Here is a 20399-nt window from a genome sequence, read left to right on the forward strand (position 1 = left end):
TACATTTTAATGACGTAAGCAACTTTCCAAGCCTACAAAATAAGTAGTTCTCAGTATAGGCGGAACTATTCAAACATTGTACGCTGCACAAAATAATGATGAACCCAAATGTGGGCGGAGTTAAAAATGATATTAATGGGCGGAGCTTAAAAGCGTTATCGGATGGATTATCCGATAACACTTTAAAATATCATGTCAGCGTCTCTAACGTAAATGCGCAGTAGTGGCGTAATACAAATTGTCCGCAGTTTGGGAAGTGAGATTGCGCGTCGCATGCATTCCCCATCTTGAACCGCCCCTGCTGCTCCCTAATGATTACTGGACTCCAATGACACATTGAGCTTAAAAAGAAAATTGAAGACGCTATAGTTGCTTTCGATCAAGTTCCAATAAACTTATTTCACTTTGTGTTAATTTGGTAAACTATATAATAAGGTCAGTGTTTACCGATTGCTTTATTTAAATATTACAAATTGGGTAAACTGGACATTATGCTTGTGCGTCGCAGATTAGCCTGTGTTGTCCGCACAGGCAAATCACGGGCGACATTTTCCGCCTTGAACGGATTTTCGTCAAGTTTAGAAGTGGAAACTGTCGTCCCTTAATAGCCTTGCGGACTGCACTAGCTTATCTGAGGCGACACTTTACGCACATGCATTGAGTCCAGCTTTTCACAACGAGCCGTATTTGTCCATTTCTCGCGTTGCCTTCCTTTCTTAATCTCGATTTTTTCGGTATTATATCAATGCCATATGTTCACCATGAGAGTTATTATTTATCAGGAATGAAAAAATAACAAATAACTAATAAAGTTTTATGTGATTAGTATTCTTACATGCAAGTACATATAAGTAATTTATTATAAGAAAGGTACTTACTCAAAATTAACCTGTTTATTTATACAGTTTATTGTAAACTTGGACACGTACGTGGAGCATGAAAGTTTTTAAGAGAAAACACTTTATTTTTAACTCTCTGACATGTGATGGCAAAATATTGAATTTGATTTTGTTCAAAATGCAATAAAACATCGCGCTGTATCTTTGGAAAGCTTAGTTTTATGAGAAAATAATGTCAGTCTCATTTATATATGTTATATTTATGCACGACTTAGCATCACTTGTATTTAGATATGAAACGGCATTATGCGGATATATATAAAGGAATCCGCAGAGTAATAATACAAAAAACGATATATAATGAATAAGGCACAGCGTATGCAGATGAAGTTTCAACAGTTTCACATTGTATCTTAACCCATTTATGCCTAGCGTCTAGAAAAAAGGAATTGGAAAACAGCGTATACCCAGATGAGACGCCGCATGATGCGGCGTCTCATCAGGGTCTGCGCTGTTTGCTTAAAGGAATTTCTGTAAGAAATATTCTAAGTACATGTATAGAAATAAATATACTAGACATCCCTAATTTTGGAAATAAATTGATCCAATTTAGAAGGATGGGAGAGTCCACTAGGCATAAATGGGTTAATGATACACAAGAGATTGACAAACACGTGCGCCACGAGGACTCTAACCAGTCCCGAGCACAGTGAGCGTTCATGCAAATCACGTCACCATGACGCGGTCAGATTTTGGATATCTCCAGGCGCCCTTTGATCCTCGTAACGTCATCGTTGGAGAAAGACCTGGGTATCACAATCACGTCCGCAGCGTTCGCTGTAAAAAAAACAAGTTAAAATTACGTATTATGATTATTTTTGTTCAACAATAATCAGATTGCTGTACTGTGAACAGACGAAAACCTTGACAATTTTCATATTATCGAAAAGAACATTTGCAGTACCCAGTTCTTTTTCCGCCTCTGGGAAGGTGGCAAAGCCCTTGTACGGTAGGAAGATGTACTTGTAGACCCCGGCGGCAACACATCCTCCCAGCACGGGCCCCACCCAGTACACCTGTGGGAGAGGGATACACAAGAACATTGTATAGTGGTGTTCCACCCCCAAACAAATGTGGGAGAGGCGTGCACAAGAACATCGTATTGTGGTTCTCACCAAGAACAACTGTGGGCGAGGTGTTTACAGGGCCATTGTATAGTGGTGTCGCACCCAGTACATTTGTGGAAGAGACGTTCACCAGAACATTGTATAGCAGTGTCCCGCCCAGTACACTTGTGGACGCGGCGAACAGAAGAGCATTGTATATTGGTGTCGCACCCAGTTCCACAGTGGGAGTGGCATACACAAGAACATTGTATAGTGGTGTCCCACCCAGTTCACCAGTGGGAGAGGCACACAAAAGAGCATTGTATAGTGGTGTCCCACCCAGTTCCACAGTGAGAGAGGCATACACAAGAACATTGTATAGTAGTGTCCCACCCAGTTCACCAGTGGGAGAGGCGCACACAAGAGCATTGTATATTGGTGTCCCACCCAGTTCCACAGTGGGAGAGGCGCACACAAGAGCATTGTATAGTGGTGTCCTACCCAGTTCACCAGTGGGAGAGGCGCACACAAGAGCATTGTATAGTGTTGTCTCATCCAGGTCACAAGTGGGAGAGGCGTTCACAATAGTATTGTATAGTGATGTCCCAACCAGCCCATTTGTGGAAAAGGGTACACAAGTGAATTGTATAGTAGTGTCCCACCCAGTACACCAGTGGGAGAGGCGTTTGCAAGAGCATTGTATAGTGGTATCCCACCTAGTACATCTATGGAAAGGCGTACACAAGTGTATTGTATAGTATTATCCCACTCAGTACACTAGTGGGAGAGGCGTTCACAAAACATTGTATAGTGGTGTCCCACACAGTACATCTATGGATATGGCGTACACAAGAGCATTGTATAGTGGTATCAGACCCAGTACACATAGGGGGGAGGCGTACGCAAAAGCATTGTGTAGTGGTGTCCCGACCAGTTCACAAGTGGGAGAAGCGTTCACAAGATAATTGTATAGTGGTATCCCACCCAGTACATCTATGGAAAAGGCGTACACAAGAGCATTGTATAGTGGTGCCCCACCCATTACATCTATGAAAAAGGCGTGCACTAGAGTATTGTATAGTGTTGCTCCACCCAGTACACCTGTGGGTGAGGCAAACACAAGAGCATTGTATAGTGGTGTCCCACCCAGTACATCTGTGGGAGAGGCGTACACTAGACCATACTAGTAGTATATAAGTGTTCCAGCCATTGCATTCATCTTATATTATATTGACGCATATAAATTCATTTTCCGAAAGTACATTTTAATTCTGCTAAGATATATATCAGTTGTAAATTCTAAAACATGCGATTTCCAAAATACTGCTGCACGTTTTACTAATAAATGTGAAATGCCCGTACCCATAGATCCCTGAAGTCTCGCGAGACGACAGCGGAGGCTAAAGAGCGGGCGGGATTCATACTGGCACCTGTGAACGGGATCTGAAACACGTGAACATGATCTTAAACACGTAAAAGGAATCTGAAACACGTAACCGGAATCTGTAACAAATTAACGGGATCTGAAACAAATTAACGGGATCTGAAACACGTGAACTGGATCTGAAACACGTGACCGGGATCTGAAACACGTGACCGGGATATGAAACACACGAACGGGATCTGAAATACGTGAACGGGATCTGAAACACGTGAACGGGATCTGAAACACGTGAACGGGATCTGAAACACTTGAACGAGAAACACTTGAAACATTCCGCGGTGTACGAGCAGTCATAGTGGTATGAAGAGTTTACAAAAAAGTATGCTGAAAGTATCGTCCCTTATTAGCCTATGTGAACAGCACAGGCTAATCATGGACGATGCTTAACGCAAATGCATTAAGTCCCGTTTTCCCAGAGCGAGTCTTAAATGCATATCGATGTATTAAGTTTTGTCGTAAATATCCACCCAACGAACATTTCTATGTACTTATACATATTTTATTCTGTGAACCAACTCAGACACGTGGAATCGGAAATGATACTTAACTCAAACGTTCTCTATTAAGTGGTAGCAAAATCTTTCAAGTGCAATGACCGAAACGAAACAGACAAGAGTCGAACAATTGTGCATGCTTATAATTATTTATGTCGCGTTCTGGGAAAACGAGGCTTATTGCATGTACGTAAAACGTCAACCCAGATCAGCATGTGCAGTCCGTATAACGTTTTGCATGGATTTTCGGAAGAGATGACTTAAAACGACAAAAGGATAACAGCGGAAAAATACGTCCCTGATAAGCCGTTGTTGATTACACACGCTAATCTGGGGCGATACTTTACTCACATGCATTAAGCCAAGTGTCCCCATTGCGCGGAGCATTGTCATTGATATCGGCTTTACAATATCCTGCGCATGGTGAGTATAAAGCAGCATCGGGGCCTTCATACAGACGTCCCTGTGCTATTCGTATTTCCGCAAGTATGATGATTAGTTAATGAATGGAATAATATCGCTATCCGAACGACTTTTATTAGTATACTATTTAGTTACTATTGTCGCTACGTATGCTACAGTAAGACGCACCCCGGCGAGATGAATGACGCCGACAGTGATGCCGATACCGAGGGCAGGGCTGCCACACAGGGTCCTGTTCGTGTCCGTGCAGGCAAATATGGAGGTGAGCAGGAGGAAGGTGAATACGAACTCGCAAGCAAACCCCTGGCCGCCACTAAGCCCCTCGTGGACTCTCGTCACAGCCAGGTTACCATGGAGATAACTGGGTGTCACCCTGGAACAACACTCTTTGGTCCGTTTTTACCAAACAATTCTTAGACTTAAGTCTAGAAAATAAAGAATATTCCTTTAATGGGAATATTAAATAATTATTTTATTCAAACTTGGCATTAACCGCATACTTGTATATCTACATCATTTTTCTCGTAGAACATTTTGCCAATGTCATAATCACCAGTGAAAGCCTGTATATGTTCAAACGTTGGGCGTATTTTCATTGGAGTTTAGTCTATTATGTCTAGGAGTGGATTGATGAATACGGCTCTGGCAGATGGGGCTTGTTTAAATTGAGAAGGAATTATAGTAATAGCGCCCCCCCCCCTTCCCCGGAAATGCGTGACTTAAACTGGTTTCATAGATGTTTGACCCAACCTGAAGCGGTATGTCCATATTACACATTCCAAATGACAATCATAAATTATTGAGGAATCACGCATTTTTATGCCCCCGGATCGAATGATCGGGGGCATATTGTTTTTGGCCTGTCTGTCTGTTATTCTGTCCCAAAACTTTAACCTAGGTTAAAGTTTTGCGATAACTTTTGCAATATTGAAGATAGCAACTTGATATTTGGCATGCATGTGTATCTCATGTAGCTGCACATTTTGAGTGGTGAAAATTCAAGGTCATCCTTCAAGGTCAAAAGTCAAAAAATACAATCCAAGGGAAGTAATGAGCTTTTAAAGGGAGATAATTTCTAAACCTGACAAATGATATATTGAAATTTTATTTGAAAGCGGCGCAATAGGAGGCACTGTGTTTTCTCGGTCAGCTGCTGGAGCGTGCGCGTCGCGACCGAGGCGAGAGTCGCCCGCAGAAGATTTTCTCACCTGTACATATTTCCTTATAGAGGGGAACTTCTGCGGGTGGCTCTGCTAATCCAGCAGAGTCCGTCACCCTCGAGCCGGACGTCTTCCACACTGCTGGGATTGCTGTCTTCTCCAAGATGCAGCGGACTTGTCACCCGCTGTTTATCGTCGAGAGTTCGCCGGCCCGGACCTGCCAGAGGTCCCGTCTGAAGGGGGCCGGGGACGGCGGGACAGCGAGACCACCAGTGTGGGGGACATACGGGACGGACCTGGGGCGACATACACCCAGAACATCGAGGGGGTGGCTTTAGAGAGGGACCCCGGGACAGCGGTACTCAGTACGCTCAACGCACTGGGGAAACTGTCTCGGGGATGAAGACGACGGCTGATGACAACAAGTGGGCCATAAAGGCGGAGCTGTGTGCTGCAGCGGTGCTGCGTTCAGACATGAATTTGTCTTTTGAGTTTGTCTTACTACCAGTGCACATTAAGGTCTCATTGGCCACCGTGCACTGGTCTATTTGGATCTAAATTATTTCTTTGGTGAATACCCGGGAAGCCGGGGTAAATTTGACCTACTTTGGCTCTAAATTAATCTTTCTCCCCTGAAAGGTCACAGGGGCAGGTCGGGCTACTATAACCTCGTGAAGAGGCCAGTAGGACCTGTAAATAAACTCTGAAATACACACAGGCACTGTGTTTCTGACAAACACATCTGTTGTTTTTTACAAACTAAACATATGAGTCCCGTTCTGGACAAACTTTGTTTTATGCATCAGTTTAATCAATGGCGTCACGTTCCGCTATCATATAATTACGACGGAAAGAGTCGTCCCTTATTAGGCTGTGCGGACGACACTTTCCGCTCATGAATGAAGCCTGACTCTCTCATAGCGCGGCCAAATATTAAATTCAAAGAAGTGAAGCATTTTTACCCCTTCAACAGTAGGGATCCCAGCATTCCACCGAGGCACTGGGCAGCTGTGTACATGACGGCACGAAGCGGACTGATCTCCATGGCAACCGCCATTGCTATGGAGACGGCTGGGTTCATGTGACCACCGGACACGTGACCGATAATTTGGATGCACACGGTTGTAATCAGGCCGAATGTCAAACCGACCTGCAAAAAGTTCATATTTAAATAATATTTATTTCACGAAATAGTAAGGAATTGGTCAAGGATTAAACTATATCTTGAAACACGACATGAGTCGCGCTCTGTGAAAAGGGGGTTTCATGCATGTGTGTAAAGTGTTATCCCAGATTATCCTATGCAGTCCGCACAAGCTATCAGAGACGATAATTTCTGACTACACTGATTTGTTTCGAAATGTATCATAAAAGCGGAAAGTATCGTCCCTGATTAGCCAGTGCGGACTACACAGGCTAATCTGGGACGACACTTTACGCACATGATTAAAACCCCTTTTCACAGAGCGCGGCCTATATGTATGTATATCAATCAGGTTCACATGTTATTTGCAGTTGTAAATAATATTAAGACGACGCGCCTTGTATAAGATTGCTAGCACTGTAAAAAGATAAACAAAATCTTTATCAACAAAACTGTAACATCGCCCAACTCTGGATCAGCAGACGATTTATTGCTTAAATCTGCCTATCCAACGCAGAATTCAACAAATAAACGACGCATCATGATTGACATCGTCTCCTGCTTATCTGCATATGAAGGTCACTCTGGGATTTTCCGCTGAGCTGGACTTTCCGCGGGGCATTATTTTCGCTAAGAAGAGATTTCCTTTAAACGAAAAATCCCATTTAGGCGGATATTACCGTCATTAATTATCATGTGCGGACTGCACAGGCTAATCCGGTACTACAATTAACACACATGCATTAAACCTGGTTTTCCCAGATCGAGGCTCATAAATTAACGGTCAATTTTGGAACGTTATTGTGACGTCGAAGAAAATCGGAAACCAGTGTTCTTATGTATGGGAACAAAGTATTTGGCGAATATGTGTATGCTGTGCTAATACCTGTTTTGCCGTTTCTGGGTCCGGCGACTTTGAAAGTGTAAATTTCGAAATGCTTACAAGCAACGATAGAAGTTCGATGTTTCTTATTGTATTTAAGACAGATACCCGAATGAACTTGATCGTGACGTCAACAGGCTGCGTTATGTCCACTTTTGACATCGTGCCGACGAACACGACAAAAAGAGTCGCTACACACTCGGCCGCCACAGCGCGCCAGAACTGCAACTGTTTGAGCTCGCCAAACCAACTTCCAGAGCGGTTGTTGGCGTCTTTGTCACGTCGCAATTTTTCCAATCGGGACGCGATGTACAGAAAGTAGCTGTCCATTGTCGCTGCAATAAAACATAGCTGCATTCGAAAGGGCGCCGTTCATGTGAAACCGACCGCTTCATCGTACAATGTATCGTGGATGGCATTGCTTTGATCAGACAGATTTTAAATGAAAGGAATGTTATTAGTTAAGTGGACGTTTTTCGAAGAGCAATACAATTCTCTTTCAGTTATAGCTTAAAATATTAGTAGTACAGTACAAAATAATATATAGTGGATACTTTTATTCGGTAATGTAAAAACATGTTTACTATAATCACTCACAAATAATGATCCATGCCTTACCCGACGGCAAAACAATATTATACGTAGTTGACATGTTCTGTCACAATATTATACGTGGTTGACATGTTCTGTCACAATATTATACGTGGTTGACATGTTCTGTCTCAATATTATACGTGGTTGACATGATCTGTCACAATATTATACGTGGTTGACATGTTTTGTAACAATATTATACGTGGTTGACATGTTCTGTCACAATAATATACGTGGTTGACATGTTCTGTCGCAATATTATACGTGGTTGACATGTTCTGTCAAAATAGTATGCGTGGTTGACATGTTTTGTCACAATATTATACGTGTTCGACATGTTCTGTCGCAATATTATACGTGGTTGACATGTTCTGTCACAATATTATACGTGGTTGACATGTTTTGTAACAATATTATACGTGGTTGACATGTTCTGTCACAATATTATACGTGGTTGACATGTTCTGTCGCAATATTTTACGTGGTTGATATGTTTTGTCACAATATTATTTGTGGTTGACATGTTCTGTCGCCTTATGTACTGCTAGTTTTAGTCAACTTGACACGAAAATGGAGCCTGAGTTTAGCAAGAGAATTCTGGCTATGCCGGCTGTGTTTGAACGTATGTTTGATAACTTTGTTAACCTTACATGATATTTAGCGATGCACGAAAGTCGTGCTGTCCTATAAGGGCGATCCGGCATTCGCCTACATTTAAGATAAGTACCCTTACTATGTTTTGAGAAATAGTTTCCATAACAACCATTTATGAATCAAGCATGTTTGTATATATCAGCGTGCGCAAAATAGCATTGCAGTAAATAAGCCTGTCTTCCATTTGCAACGATCGAAGATATAGTGTTATTTCTTTTTATCGGATGTAGGGCTAACCGCACTTGAAGATTGTAGGTAACATAAATTATTATTCAGCGACTCTTAAACTAAGTATGTATGTGATCCACAATCTTAATACACTAATTCCTTAACCATTAGACATCGGATTTCGGGCACTATTTAAATTTGAAGATCAAAATTTGGGGTTTATGTGTGATTGTTTTCGATGTTAAAAAGTTAGACTTAACGTGACATTTGCTTTTGGTGAAAAAGGACGTTGGAATATTGTAGATGTAATTCTTATTATGACAACACAAAACGAGTATGGTCATTTAAAAAGAGAAAATACGTGGACTTCAGTATGTTTAAAAACAATAGATGTAAAATTTGATATGGTAAATAATGCTACAAAGATTAAATTCGTATAATGGTTAACATGCTGATTTAAGAAAACATAAAGATCACGTAAAGATAACTCGGGCTTTGACCACGTAGCATTTCGTTTTCTTCAAGCCCGTAAAATGACAATCTTCAGCGCAAATCCGATTGGGAACATCAGTAATTAGGGTTGAATGTGTTGCTGTGGCAGATGGCAGCTATAATATTGGAAGCGCGCAATATTAGCCCATTTATGTTGTTTGATGTAACGACCCACGGGGGCTTGTGTGTGCTGTTTGTCGTCAACAAAAATTAAGTTTTACATCGTTTACACGTAATGTTACATCATAAAAAGGTTATTCCATAGTAACAACTATACAAATGATGGTATCAAATCGATATTGTTGGTACACAGACTGGTTTAATGCAATTCAAATAAAACAACAAATCATTTATATATACTAAACTAAATGCGTGCATTTTGAATTAAATTCTCTTAATGATAGTACGCATTTGTTCCATTAAAGTAAATAAATGGATCTAGACTTTTTAAAAATCGTTACACGAACATATACGCTCTGATTTCTATTAACAATACTTCATTTCGGGCCCTTACATGTCTTCTAGGTGTAAAAAGCAACAACATGATACAATACGTACAATTTGCAACTAATATAATCGTTACCAAATACAACACAACAAAATGAAGGTTTAAGAAAGCGCAACTATGAAACAGAAAAAGCGAAATGACGTCAAAGCTAAAGCTACTTTGTATCAGAGACAAAATTATATGAATTAACAATTTAATAAAAAATATTTGTACATAAATTACTCACATTTCGTACCCTTTAGTGTATGCTACTGAAAGAACTCTGAAGGCATACAAGTCGCGAGCTTTGAATATAAGTGTGTCACGTAAATCATGACCGCCACAAATGTCCGCGTCGCCGATTCCTGTTGTTAAATTGTCACCGTGCATGAACTAGTACTCTACTCAACGGTCTTTTATTTATAGCTATGTTATTATAGCCATAAATTTGCTACCTATGTATTTCACCTGATAACTGAAACCAAATGTGTGCCACGTTCTCGTATTAAATTGAGCTGCGTTCGGAAAAACTGGTCCTAATGCATGTGCGTAGTGTCATCCCTCATTAGCCTGGGCAGTCCGTAAAGCTTTTGAGGGACGACACTTTCCGCCTACATTAGATTTTCGTTTCGGACATGCCTCATTGGAACTAATTTTTTCAAAAAAGCAGAAAGTATCGTCCCTGATTAGCCTTTGCGGATTGCACAGGCCAATTTGTAATGACACTTTATGCACATGCATTAGGCCAATATATCCCGAACGCGACTTTATTGAATTGCTGCTTTATTTGTCCACCTTCTTTAAAGACAAACAAACAGCAACGAAGAGGGTTGTTAAAGTGGTCATCGACCACTGTCTGATGGATTGTATAAGGGGGTTGTCCAAGGAATCCATCCAGGATCCAACGAATACATTCACTATTTAATAAAAATGGTAATTTGGACAATTCTTTTATTGCTCATTAGATTTTATTAATGATCGAATGTTAGATTTCAAGTGTGTTAATTTGATGTGTACAGTAATAAAATACCCCCAGACGCATGTTTGTTAAACGGTAGGTTTACAAATGACTTTTTAAGGAACAAGAAAAAAAATGCAATCAGGAGGTTACGGAATCCGGATAGAGCCATCAATAATCTCGCTCTTCTTTCATCAAGGGCGACACTAGACGCACGAAGCGGTACACGATATTTTTGCGCGACAGTCGCGGCGACGCACGCTATTTTGCGCGACAGTCGCGGCGACGCACGATATATTTAACACGATCTATCGCCCTGGTGTAGGTCGCCCAAAAGGCGATATATCGTATTAAATATATCGTGCTTCGCCGCGACTGTCGCGCAAACTAGCGTGCGTCGCAGCGACAGTCGCAAAAAAATCGTGCGTCGCCGCGTCTGTCGCAAAAATATCTTGCGCCGAGACTGTCGCGAAAAATATCGTGTACCGAAGCGATACACGATATTTTTCGCGACAGACGCGGCAACGCACGATATTTTTCGCGACAGTCGCGGCGACGCACGATAGTTTATTATTCAAATATCGCCCATATTATCCGAATCTCGTGTATCGCGGTCTAATTTCAGACCGGGACACTAAACACACGAAGCGATACTCGATATTTTGCGCGACAATCGTCGCGATAAATAGCGTGCGTCGCTTCATGTGTCTAGTGTCACCATTTGAACGCGAGATACGACACACGAAGCGGTACACGATATTTTTCGCGACAGGCGCACGATATTTTTCGCGACAGTCGCGGCGACGCACGATATATTTAACACGATATATCGCCTTTTGGGCTACGCACACAAGGGCGATATATCGTGTTAAATATATCGTGCGTCTCCGCGACTGTCGCGCAAAATAGCGTGCGTTGCCGCAACTGGTGCGCAAATTATCGTGCGTCGCCGCGACTGTCGCGCACAATTTCGTGTATCGCTTCGTGTGTCTAGTGTCACCCTTGATGGAAAAAGGGCGAGATTAAAGATGGCACTATCCGGATTCCGTAGGAGGTCCTCGTATTATGTTCTTTTAGGCATATTTCGCGAACTCCTTCACAGGACATGTGTCCATTGGAAACTTGGAAACGGATGCCCATACATTCCCCTTTTGTTTGACCTTTGGCGCGGTCATTGTAATACGGTCAAGGGTTCGATCCTCACTGGGGGAGCGTTCTTTATATCTCCCCCATAGACACCAAGTACTGGTTCTTGTCCAAAGGACACGGGCACGTTTCAAACAAGCCTTAGGCTTTTTATCACATGCCATACCCTGTTTCCCATGTAATTTAACTATTACGAATATATTTTTATCCTGCCTCTGTTGCAAAAATTGACCAAATAAAGCAGTGTCGAATACATTTTCCTATCTCCGGTCAACAGGAAGTGGTGTATTCCTACGCACGCTGTGACGATTAACATGTTCTTATAATTGACCTTTGGAGTTTATTGGGACGCATCATGAATGTTATCGTTACATTATATATCATCATTTTTTCTTCTTTAAAATATATTACCAAACCAGCCTTCCGTATTTATCATTTTCATTTACTTGATTACGCAATTAATGACGTCATTTCTCAGACAAAACATAGTTTCTCTCAGGATTTTAGGGACAACAATTTTGACATGGTGGTTTTAACAGTATTTTAAAAAAAATGAAGCATCGAACTAATCATTAATGTATTTCGGATTGTGTTTGTCATTCATAATTGTTTAATTCGATAGAAATAAAATAATTCGCTACGGCAGGATTAGTATTTCGTAAATCGGGTTTTGAGTCAGAGTGGTAAGCATTCGATACAAATAAAAAAATAGTGTGGTTTAAAGTACATTTCAATATTAAGGATGGAAAAAAAAAACAGAAAACGGATTCCGACAAAGGAATGGAAGAACAAAAATGGATGTGAAAATCGTTGTAAATTTAGTGTTAGGGCCTATAACTATAATCAATGGACTAAAGTTGTCATTAAGGTTAATACAATTTAGTTTTTGTTTTGCTGCTGCATTTTTTTTTTCATTTTTTACCAAGAATTATATCATATTCTCGATTCGTTTTTTATTTCTTCTCATATTTTCAATAGGAAAGTATTAAAAGGAACAGTTTAAAGTGGAACTATTTTTTACGTGACACAATCGGTAGTTATTCGGTCGTCTGGAATGTTGTGAACATGTAGGACGCTCGACAAGAACAATTATAATGTTATGTCAATTTATCATTTGTCTTTGATAAAATGTGTCAACGTCATGAAGCAGGATAAATAGAATACATGGTTGGTGCCGCAATGGAGAAAGATTATCCGGTTCGGCCCGAAAAAGAAAAAAAGCGCTCGCTCCCGGGGGGGGGGGCGGGCGGGGGGGGGGGGCGGCGGGGGGGGGGGGGGGGTAACTGCCCAAATTTTTGGCAATGGGTGTTCCGCTGAGACTTCCAAAATGAGACACATTTTTATACCGGAACTCTGATAAAGTAGACCCATTTTGATACAAGATTTTTGAAAAAGCAGACCCATTTGTATACGATACCATTGAGAAAGTGGACCCATTTCGATACAAGAATTTTGATAAACTGGACCCATTTCAGTACTAGAATTTAATAAACTGGACACATGGCAAGCAAAAGATAAAAACAGTCAACTTTCTGCATCTTTCTCGCTACTGATTGATACCCATTTATATGAAAAATGACATTTATCATACCCATTTTTATACTGATACTTTCAAATCTATATGCATATATACAAGCACATTTCTGATACACACCCATATCTATACTTTGATGCTCAAAACCATATCCGTATCATAGGCGCTCGATGTCAATGTTTATAATTATATTTATTTATTTTTTTATTTATTTTTTTATTATTTTGTTTTTAGTTACCCGTTGTTTATTATAATGCATACACATACTAAATCAATACAAATCTTCCGACAAAACGTCTGCTTAAAAAAGTTCGACTATGTACATAGAAATTGACAAGGTAAATCTATCGCCATTTTCTGAAGCAACGGAAGTGCATCATTATGCATAATTAAATCGCTGTCACCCCGCTCGCTTATTGAAATGCGCGCGCAGGCCGGGAACCTCGCTCTTTCTCTACCTACTTTCAGTTTCAACAGAAACATCCACAGACGATGTGATAAATCCTTGTAACTATTGTTTCACTCAATTAATGGGGCAATCAACAAAATATATTGTAAATTGCATACATATGAATCATTCCTTACCAATTGTTTACCTTGATTTCGTCTGCCATGGTGATTTCCAGAAAATAAGCACGTCAAAAATCAATCTGGCGCTTAGTTGCTGTTTATTGTGTATAATTAGCGAGGTTCCCGGCCTGCGCGCGCATTTCAATAAGCAAGCGGGGTGACAGCGATTTAATTATGCATAATGATGCACTTCCGTTGCTTCAGAAAATGGCGAGTGATTTACCTTGTCAATTTTTATGTACATAGTCGAACTTTTTTTTAAGCAGACGTTTTGTCGGAAGATTTGTATTGATTTAGTATGTGTATGCATTATAATAAACAACGGGTAACTAAACACAAAATAATAAAAAAAATAATTAAAAAAAATAATAAATATAATTATAAACATTGACATCGAGCGCCTATGTTCCGTATCTATAATTTTAGTCGAAAAACACACCCCAAAAAATTGGCACACCCCTATATAACCGTATATAGGAAGTTACCCCCCAGGGGGCTCGCTAAAGCTCGCCCTATTTTCTTTTTCTAAGCCTCACCGGATAAGCTTTCTCCACATCCGCACCAACGATGTACATGTATTCTCTATATCTTACACATGTGTAATATACTTTTTAAGCGTTTTTATTGGCTTAGTTTACGTTCGATTGCCCAATCGTACTTTGTTATTTTGCTGAAATGAGGTTGCAACGTCAAATGACGTCACTTAACGTAAACAACATTCGGGATTTATCATTGTTTGCGTAAATATTTATTGAATGTGCTCATTTAAAAGCATGTGATAAAAAGATCTGACACGCGTTGTCATTTCATACCATTTTTTATTAAACTCGTCCAGGAAATTCGTTAGTAAGCTCACCAAAGGCTCGCTTACTAACAAAATTCCTGAACTCGTTTAATAAAATATGGTATGATATGACAACTCGTGCTAGATCCTATATAAATGTAATAAAGCTAAAATAAATAGGTACAGGTCGGGCTACAAAGACCTCGTGAAGAGGCTAGTAGGACCTGTAAATAAACTCTGATACACACACAATAAATAGGTTAAAACTAATATGTAAAATACATGTTTTATGTTTCAATGAAATCCTTTAATATATTTCTTAGAATCTAGCTTACCGAAAAACTTTAAAACTATAATGAACACACTTCTCCTAATACATGTAGTCATTTTAATATGGTAAAAACATGCGTTCAGTTCAAACGAAATCCTTCTATCCATGCCTGAAACACTAGCTTAACCCATTTGTGCCTAGTGGACTCTCCCATCCTTCTTAATTGGATCAATTTATTTCCAAAATTTGGGATGTCTATTATATTTATTTCTATATTTAGAATATTTCTTACAGAAATTCCTTTGAGCAAACAGCGTAGACCTAGATGAGACGCCGCATGATGCGGCGTCTCGTCTGGGTCTACGCTGTTTGCCAAGGGCCTTTTTCTAGACGCTAGGCATAAATGGCTTAATGATTATTTTTACCTGTCTATAGTGTGCAAATGCACATTTTGAAGTTTAAATTGGACTCTCATCTTTACAAATTTCAAAATGGAGTAACCGATATTAAGTTTCCAAGTTGATGATCAGAGTTATGAAACTTGGTAATTGACCTCACACAATTCCGTTCGAACAAATGTGTGAAGATTCTTTTGAAAAACAGCAGTAGAAACAGATGTCAACAATATTATAAGTATTTTTCCATTTTATAACTATTTGATGTATATTGTTGTAGTTATATAAAGTTTATATATTTTGTTGTGTAAACTTTATTTAATAATGTACGTTTCGGTCTTCAGGTCGAGCTGCAAATACCTCGTGAAGAGGCAAGTAGGACCTGTAAATAAACTCTGATATACACACACGTAAGTTTAGGTCGGCCTTCCGACCAGTTGGGCTAGGTAGTCAGTTTAATCCTGCTAACTCTTTCATCTGTACTCATAATACAGCTATATATTTCAGGTTTACATACTCTGATATTTAGTATAGTCATAATAGTTGAAATAAATGAGTTACAACGACCATTTACAATTTATTATTTATTATAATCTTCCTCGAGGTATATAGTAAAGGAACCCGTGCACGAAACGACCCTTTCACATTTGGGGGCTCGTCCAGGATCTATTCAGTTATAGCATAAATTATCAGTTTACTAAAAATCCTATAATTTTACAGCAGAAGCAAATAGTCTATTTTCCTCTCTTAGGTATTGTCCTTAGTTAGGATAGTTAGTTATATGTTAAAGATGTAGAGGTAGAGGTAGTAAAACCCCTGAATGTATCTCAAGTAGTGGTTTACTCTTCCTATTGAAGGATTAGTTCACATTGTTGTGCACAGTGTTGAACGGGGATTCACAATTACTTTGATTGGTGTAACAATGGTTCCTCACGAAACGATCCAATACACATCAAAAGAAACCATCAGTGAAAGCAAATTGATCAGCATTTGAAATTCATAAACAATGTTCTGTTAAATAAAGTATTCGGTGCATTTAAGATACAATCAGCAAAACGTACAAAACAATAAACAGACTTATAAGCTATGAAACAAGTAAATACAGATTAATTAAAAAAGCATTTTAGTGATGACGCGAATATTATTTCGGTATTTTGAAACAAAAGTAGTTATTATTTTAAGTCGCCAGATTTAATACTTAATGGCTTAAAAATTAATAACCTATTAGCTTTTTAAATACTGTTTATTTGATTATGAACAAAGCACGACTTTTCGTTTCAAAGAATTATTGTGTGTATTTTTTTAAAGATTTTATAAAATCAATATAACCTAGCTTGAAAACGCAGTGTTGCAAAACTTGAACTTAATATACCCGGGATTCAAATGCGTTCTTTCAAATTGTAGTTGACAAGTAAACGGCATGAATGTATGTACTATATAAATACGTTTCTTATTTGATGCAAAACGTGAACTATTATTGCAAAGCAAATTGGTATTTATTCGGGATTCGATAATAAATCTTGTGAACACATCTTTAAGTCTGTTTTCGTTTCGCAAACTGTGTGTGTCGCTGATAAAGGCTAAGCAAACTAAGCAAACAAAGCAAACTAGTTACATCATCACGATTGGGTTCAATGCTTAATAGTATAATATGACAGGTCCTTTTACATACTGTAGTGTACCAATGCTAATTAGTTTTTGATAGAACGAGCATGGTTCCAAATGTTTATTATATAATGACTGACATGCTGAATTAAAAGATTAGATAAACAACCAAGCGGTAACGAAATGTATTAAATTTTTGCTATTTACATTATCAAATGTTTAGCAACATATTTAGAAACAACTCACGGTAAGCTAATAAAGACTACTGTTGCAATGCACTTTGTTGTCAACACACTTTCGGTATTAAACACCTTTGTGTGTTCGATGTCTGGTTGAAGCGATCATAACATAGAACACGGTTGCAGCGGTACATATTCTATATTCTCTCTTATCTAGTCCAATTATTATCATTACCGACACCCTGCAAACCATCCATCCACCTAATCCACCCATCAACCAATCCACCAATCCATCCACCAATCCACCCACCCACCCATCCACTCATCCACCCATCATACCGTCCACACGCCCTCCAATCCATCTACACTTCCTTTCATCCGCCCACCCATCCACCCATCAACCATCCACATATGACCATCAATTATTAGCAGCAGCCGCAATACCGACACGTTATATCTACATATTGTTTTGCATGTCAAAAATGGTCGCAAGAACACGCTTATTTCGTGCCTTCTGAATTTTCGTTCTTAGAGGTCGTATTTTGCTGTGTTTGCGTGAGGGCGCTAGAGATGCATCATTCTGACTGAAAATGTTGGTGGTCTAACTGCATCAGGACACATGTCACATAATTGTCGTATTGCCGTAGTATCTTCGTTCGGGCGGGTATATTCGTCGTTTTTGTGTGGCTGCGACCTTTAAAGCCGCAACCACAACATCGCGAAAGAATGACACATCTCCCTTCCAGAACGACACATCTACCTTCCAGAACGACACTTGACGGGATTTGAATTCACCAACACGACAACACGCCAGAAAGGTAAATAAACCTGCACGAACGTAGAAACTTCACAGTTAAATCCTACCGATGTTTAGTTTATAAATGTATCAACGTTACTTACGTTTTATATTTCATTTTATTTATACCAAAAATAAATTATTTATCATCTATCGATGCAGAATAAAGCAAACAACTTTGTTGAGGTGGTCAAACAAGCAGGGTATTTTAAGTCATATTTCACACACATCCAAGATTATCTCCCCACTAAAAGCCATAAAAGTTAAATGACATAATAATCAGTCATTCATACGCAGAAACATGTCTGGATCACCCGTCAAACCAGTTTTTTAACTTCAACATCAAGAATAAGTGAATCCTAGTTTTGCAAAAGAAAGTAATTGCATTGGTTATTGAAAAGCAAGGATGCGTGTGATCAAGCGATAAGTTATATTTGTTTTACTGATTTATGGTTGAACTTAGTAATAATTATTGGACGATCGGCCATAAAATTATCAAACTTTGATCGGCAGTTAAAATCGCAATATACTGAAGAAACCGGGGGAGAGTCGACAAACGTCACTGCGCCTAACAAACTTCCAACATCAACTGTCTCTCAAGTGGCCTCGGTGCACACCATACCGGAAAAATCGAGTATTGTTCATATAATAAGATCTTCAGGACAAGGAAAACAATGAAAACAATATGATAGTGTGGTACATTAAACACGGATGGATAACTGGTATTTTCATTATTTGTTTGCTTTGTAGTTGTATTTGTATACTTTATTGTAAGTTAGAAGTATAGGGTAAAGTTTATTACATGCTATTTTCTGTACCCAATATGAATGTTAACATTCTTACACTATTTCCATTGTTGTATTCTATTGCCCTTTTGCAGAAGGCGGTACAGAGCTGTCAGTTTGTACGTCTTTTCATGTGTACGTCTGTGCGAAGCATGCTGTGTCTTCAATAACGTTGTCGTATATACATCGATTATGCAAAATCTTGGAACAAAGGTGACTACCCAGGACTTTTACTTACAATATTGGGAATATGATCTATACTGATTAATTTGGGTTTAGGAGCGTTAAATGAATTTAAATTACGGGAAAGGGGTATTGCTTAATTGATACATTTTGAATTATTATTAATTTAACTCACATTAAACAGATAATCGTAAACATATGCTTATCAGATAAATGGAAATTACAACTTGTAACACTTTTTTCCGTCTGTTTTCAAACATATAAACATCAAATCATCATACTATCAAGAAGTTCGGGCCTTGACCTTGTATGCTAAAAAACACCATTTTCCGTTAGAAATAAGTCAAAATAACGGCTGTAAAATCAGTAAAAAAAACTTCGACCATAAGACGACGCGCTTATTGTACCACCCGTCTCCCTACCTGAAAAGTCATGCGTATTGGTCAAAGTTCAAATTTTGCCATAATACATGTAACATAAAACCTGACGAGTGTCAGTCGCTTTCAATGTAAATTGGCAATTTTGTAAAATATATCACTTGTATATCAAAGATTAATGTATGAACATGTACCAATTATTTCAGAGTCTGTGCAAAACCAAACGCTGAAAACATGTCCATATTCGAACTGCTACACATCGAATGACAGACAAAAGATTAAGCAGGCTTTGGCAATTATGTTCGAGATACGAAAAGACGGCGGTCTTTCCCCATCACCTCTAATTAACATGAATAAAAGAAATCCCGACCAAGCCTAGGTGTTTTTCATCGTTGAGCCACCGCTGTTTTATGCCGATCCATCCGAGCCGTACTTTCAGCCCGGTTGGTCATTTGCTATGAATTGGTCGATGACCTTCATGCGGAATGTGGATAATTTCTTCCCGTATGGGACGCTTGAAAGGCGAGCTGAAGTCCCCATCCGAAATTACAGCGCCATCTTCGACCAGAAAACCAAGTTGCTGCTTGGTTTGTTAAAAATTGCAATTACGCCAAATAGAAGGGAACAATATGTTGAAGAGCTCCATCACGCGGGTTTAGAGGTTGATATTTATGGTGGACGTGGCATAAAAGAACTACATTTGCCGAGATTCAGAACTGAGGCAGCGAAGAAAACTCTTGATCGATATAAATTCTACTTGTCATTTGAGAATATCAATTGCGAAGATTACGTCTCAGAAAAGCTCTTTTCTATGGAAACGTATATGGTACACCCCAATAATGTGGTCATGCCGGAATAATTTATACCGACTTACTGTGAAATAACATGGTATGTCGACATAGTTTTGTACCTTTCCCACCTTAATTTT

General features: G+C 39.2%; 2 protein-coding genes across 5 annotated transcripts in view; both read right to left on the bottom strand.

The window, feature by feature from the left end:
* LOC127867791 (uncharacterized) overlaps positions 1-20399 on the bottom strand; it is a 97528-nt gene that overhangs the window by 6043 nt on the left and 71086 nt on the right. The gene's annotated exons all lie outside the window — the stretch shown is intronic.
* Positions 808-10265, bottom strand: LOC127867793 (aquaporin AQPAn.G-like). Its single transcript, XM_052409248.1, has 7 exons — positions 10136-10265; positions 7602-7828; positions 6429-6616; positions 4475-4679; positions 3308-3388; positions 1804-1915; positions 808-1676 (listed from the first exon to the last, which is right to left on the bottom strand). The coding sequence occupies exons 2-7, from the start codon at positions 7821-7823 to the stop codon at positions 1585-1587; spliced, it is 900 nt and encodes a 299-aa protein (XP_052265208.1). The 5' UTR covers positions 7824-7828; positions 10136-10265; the 3' UTR covers positions 808-1584.

The sequence above is a fragment of the Dreissena polymorpha genome, chromosome 2 (genome assembly GCF_020536995.1).
Source record: "Dreissena polymorpha isolate Duluth1 chromosome 2, UMN_Dpol_1.0, whole genome shotgun sequence".
NCBI classification, from domain to species: domain Eukaryota; kingdom Metazoa; phylum Mollusca; class Bivalvia; order Myida; family Dreissenidae; genus Dreissena; species Dreissena polymorpha.

Coding starts and splice junctions, on each gene's coding strand:
- LOC127867793 (XM_052409248.1), bottom strand. CDS start 7,823: ATGGACAGCTACTTTCTGTACATCGCGTCCCGATTGGAAAAATTGCGA. Junction 6,617..7,601: donor TCACGATCAAGTTCATTCGG/GTATCTGTCTTA, acceptor AACTTTTTGCAG/GTCGGTTTGACATTCGGCCT. Junction 1,677..1,803: donor AGAGGCGGAAAAAGAACTGG/GTACTGCAAATG, acceptor TTTTTTTTACAG/CGAACGCTGCGGACGTGATT.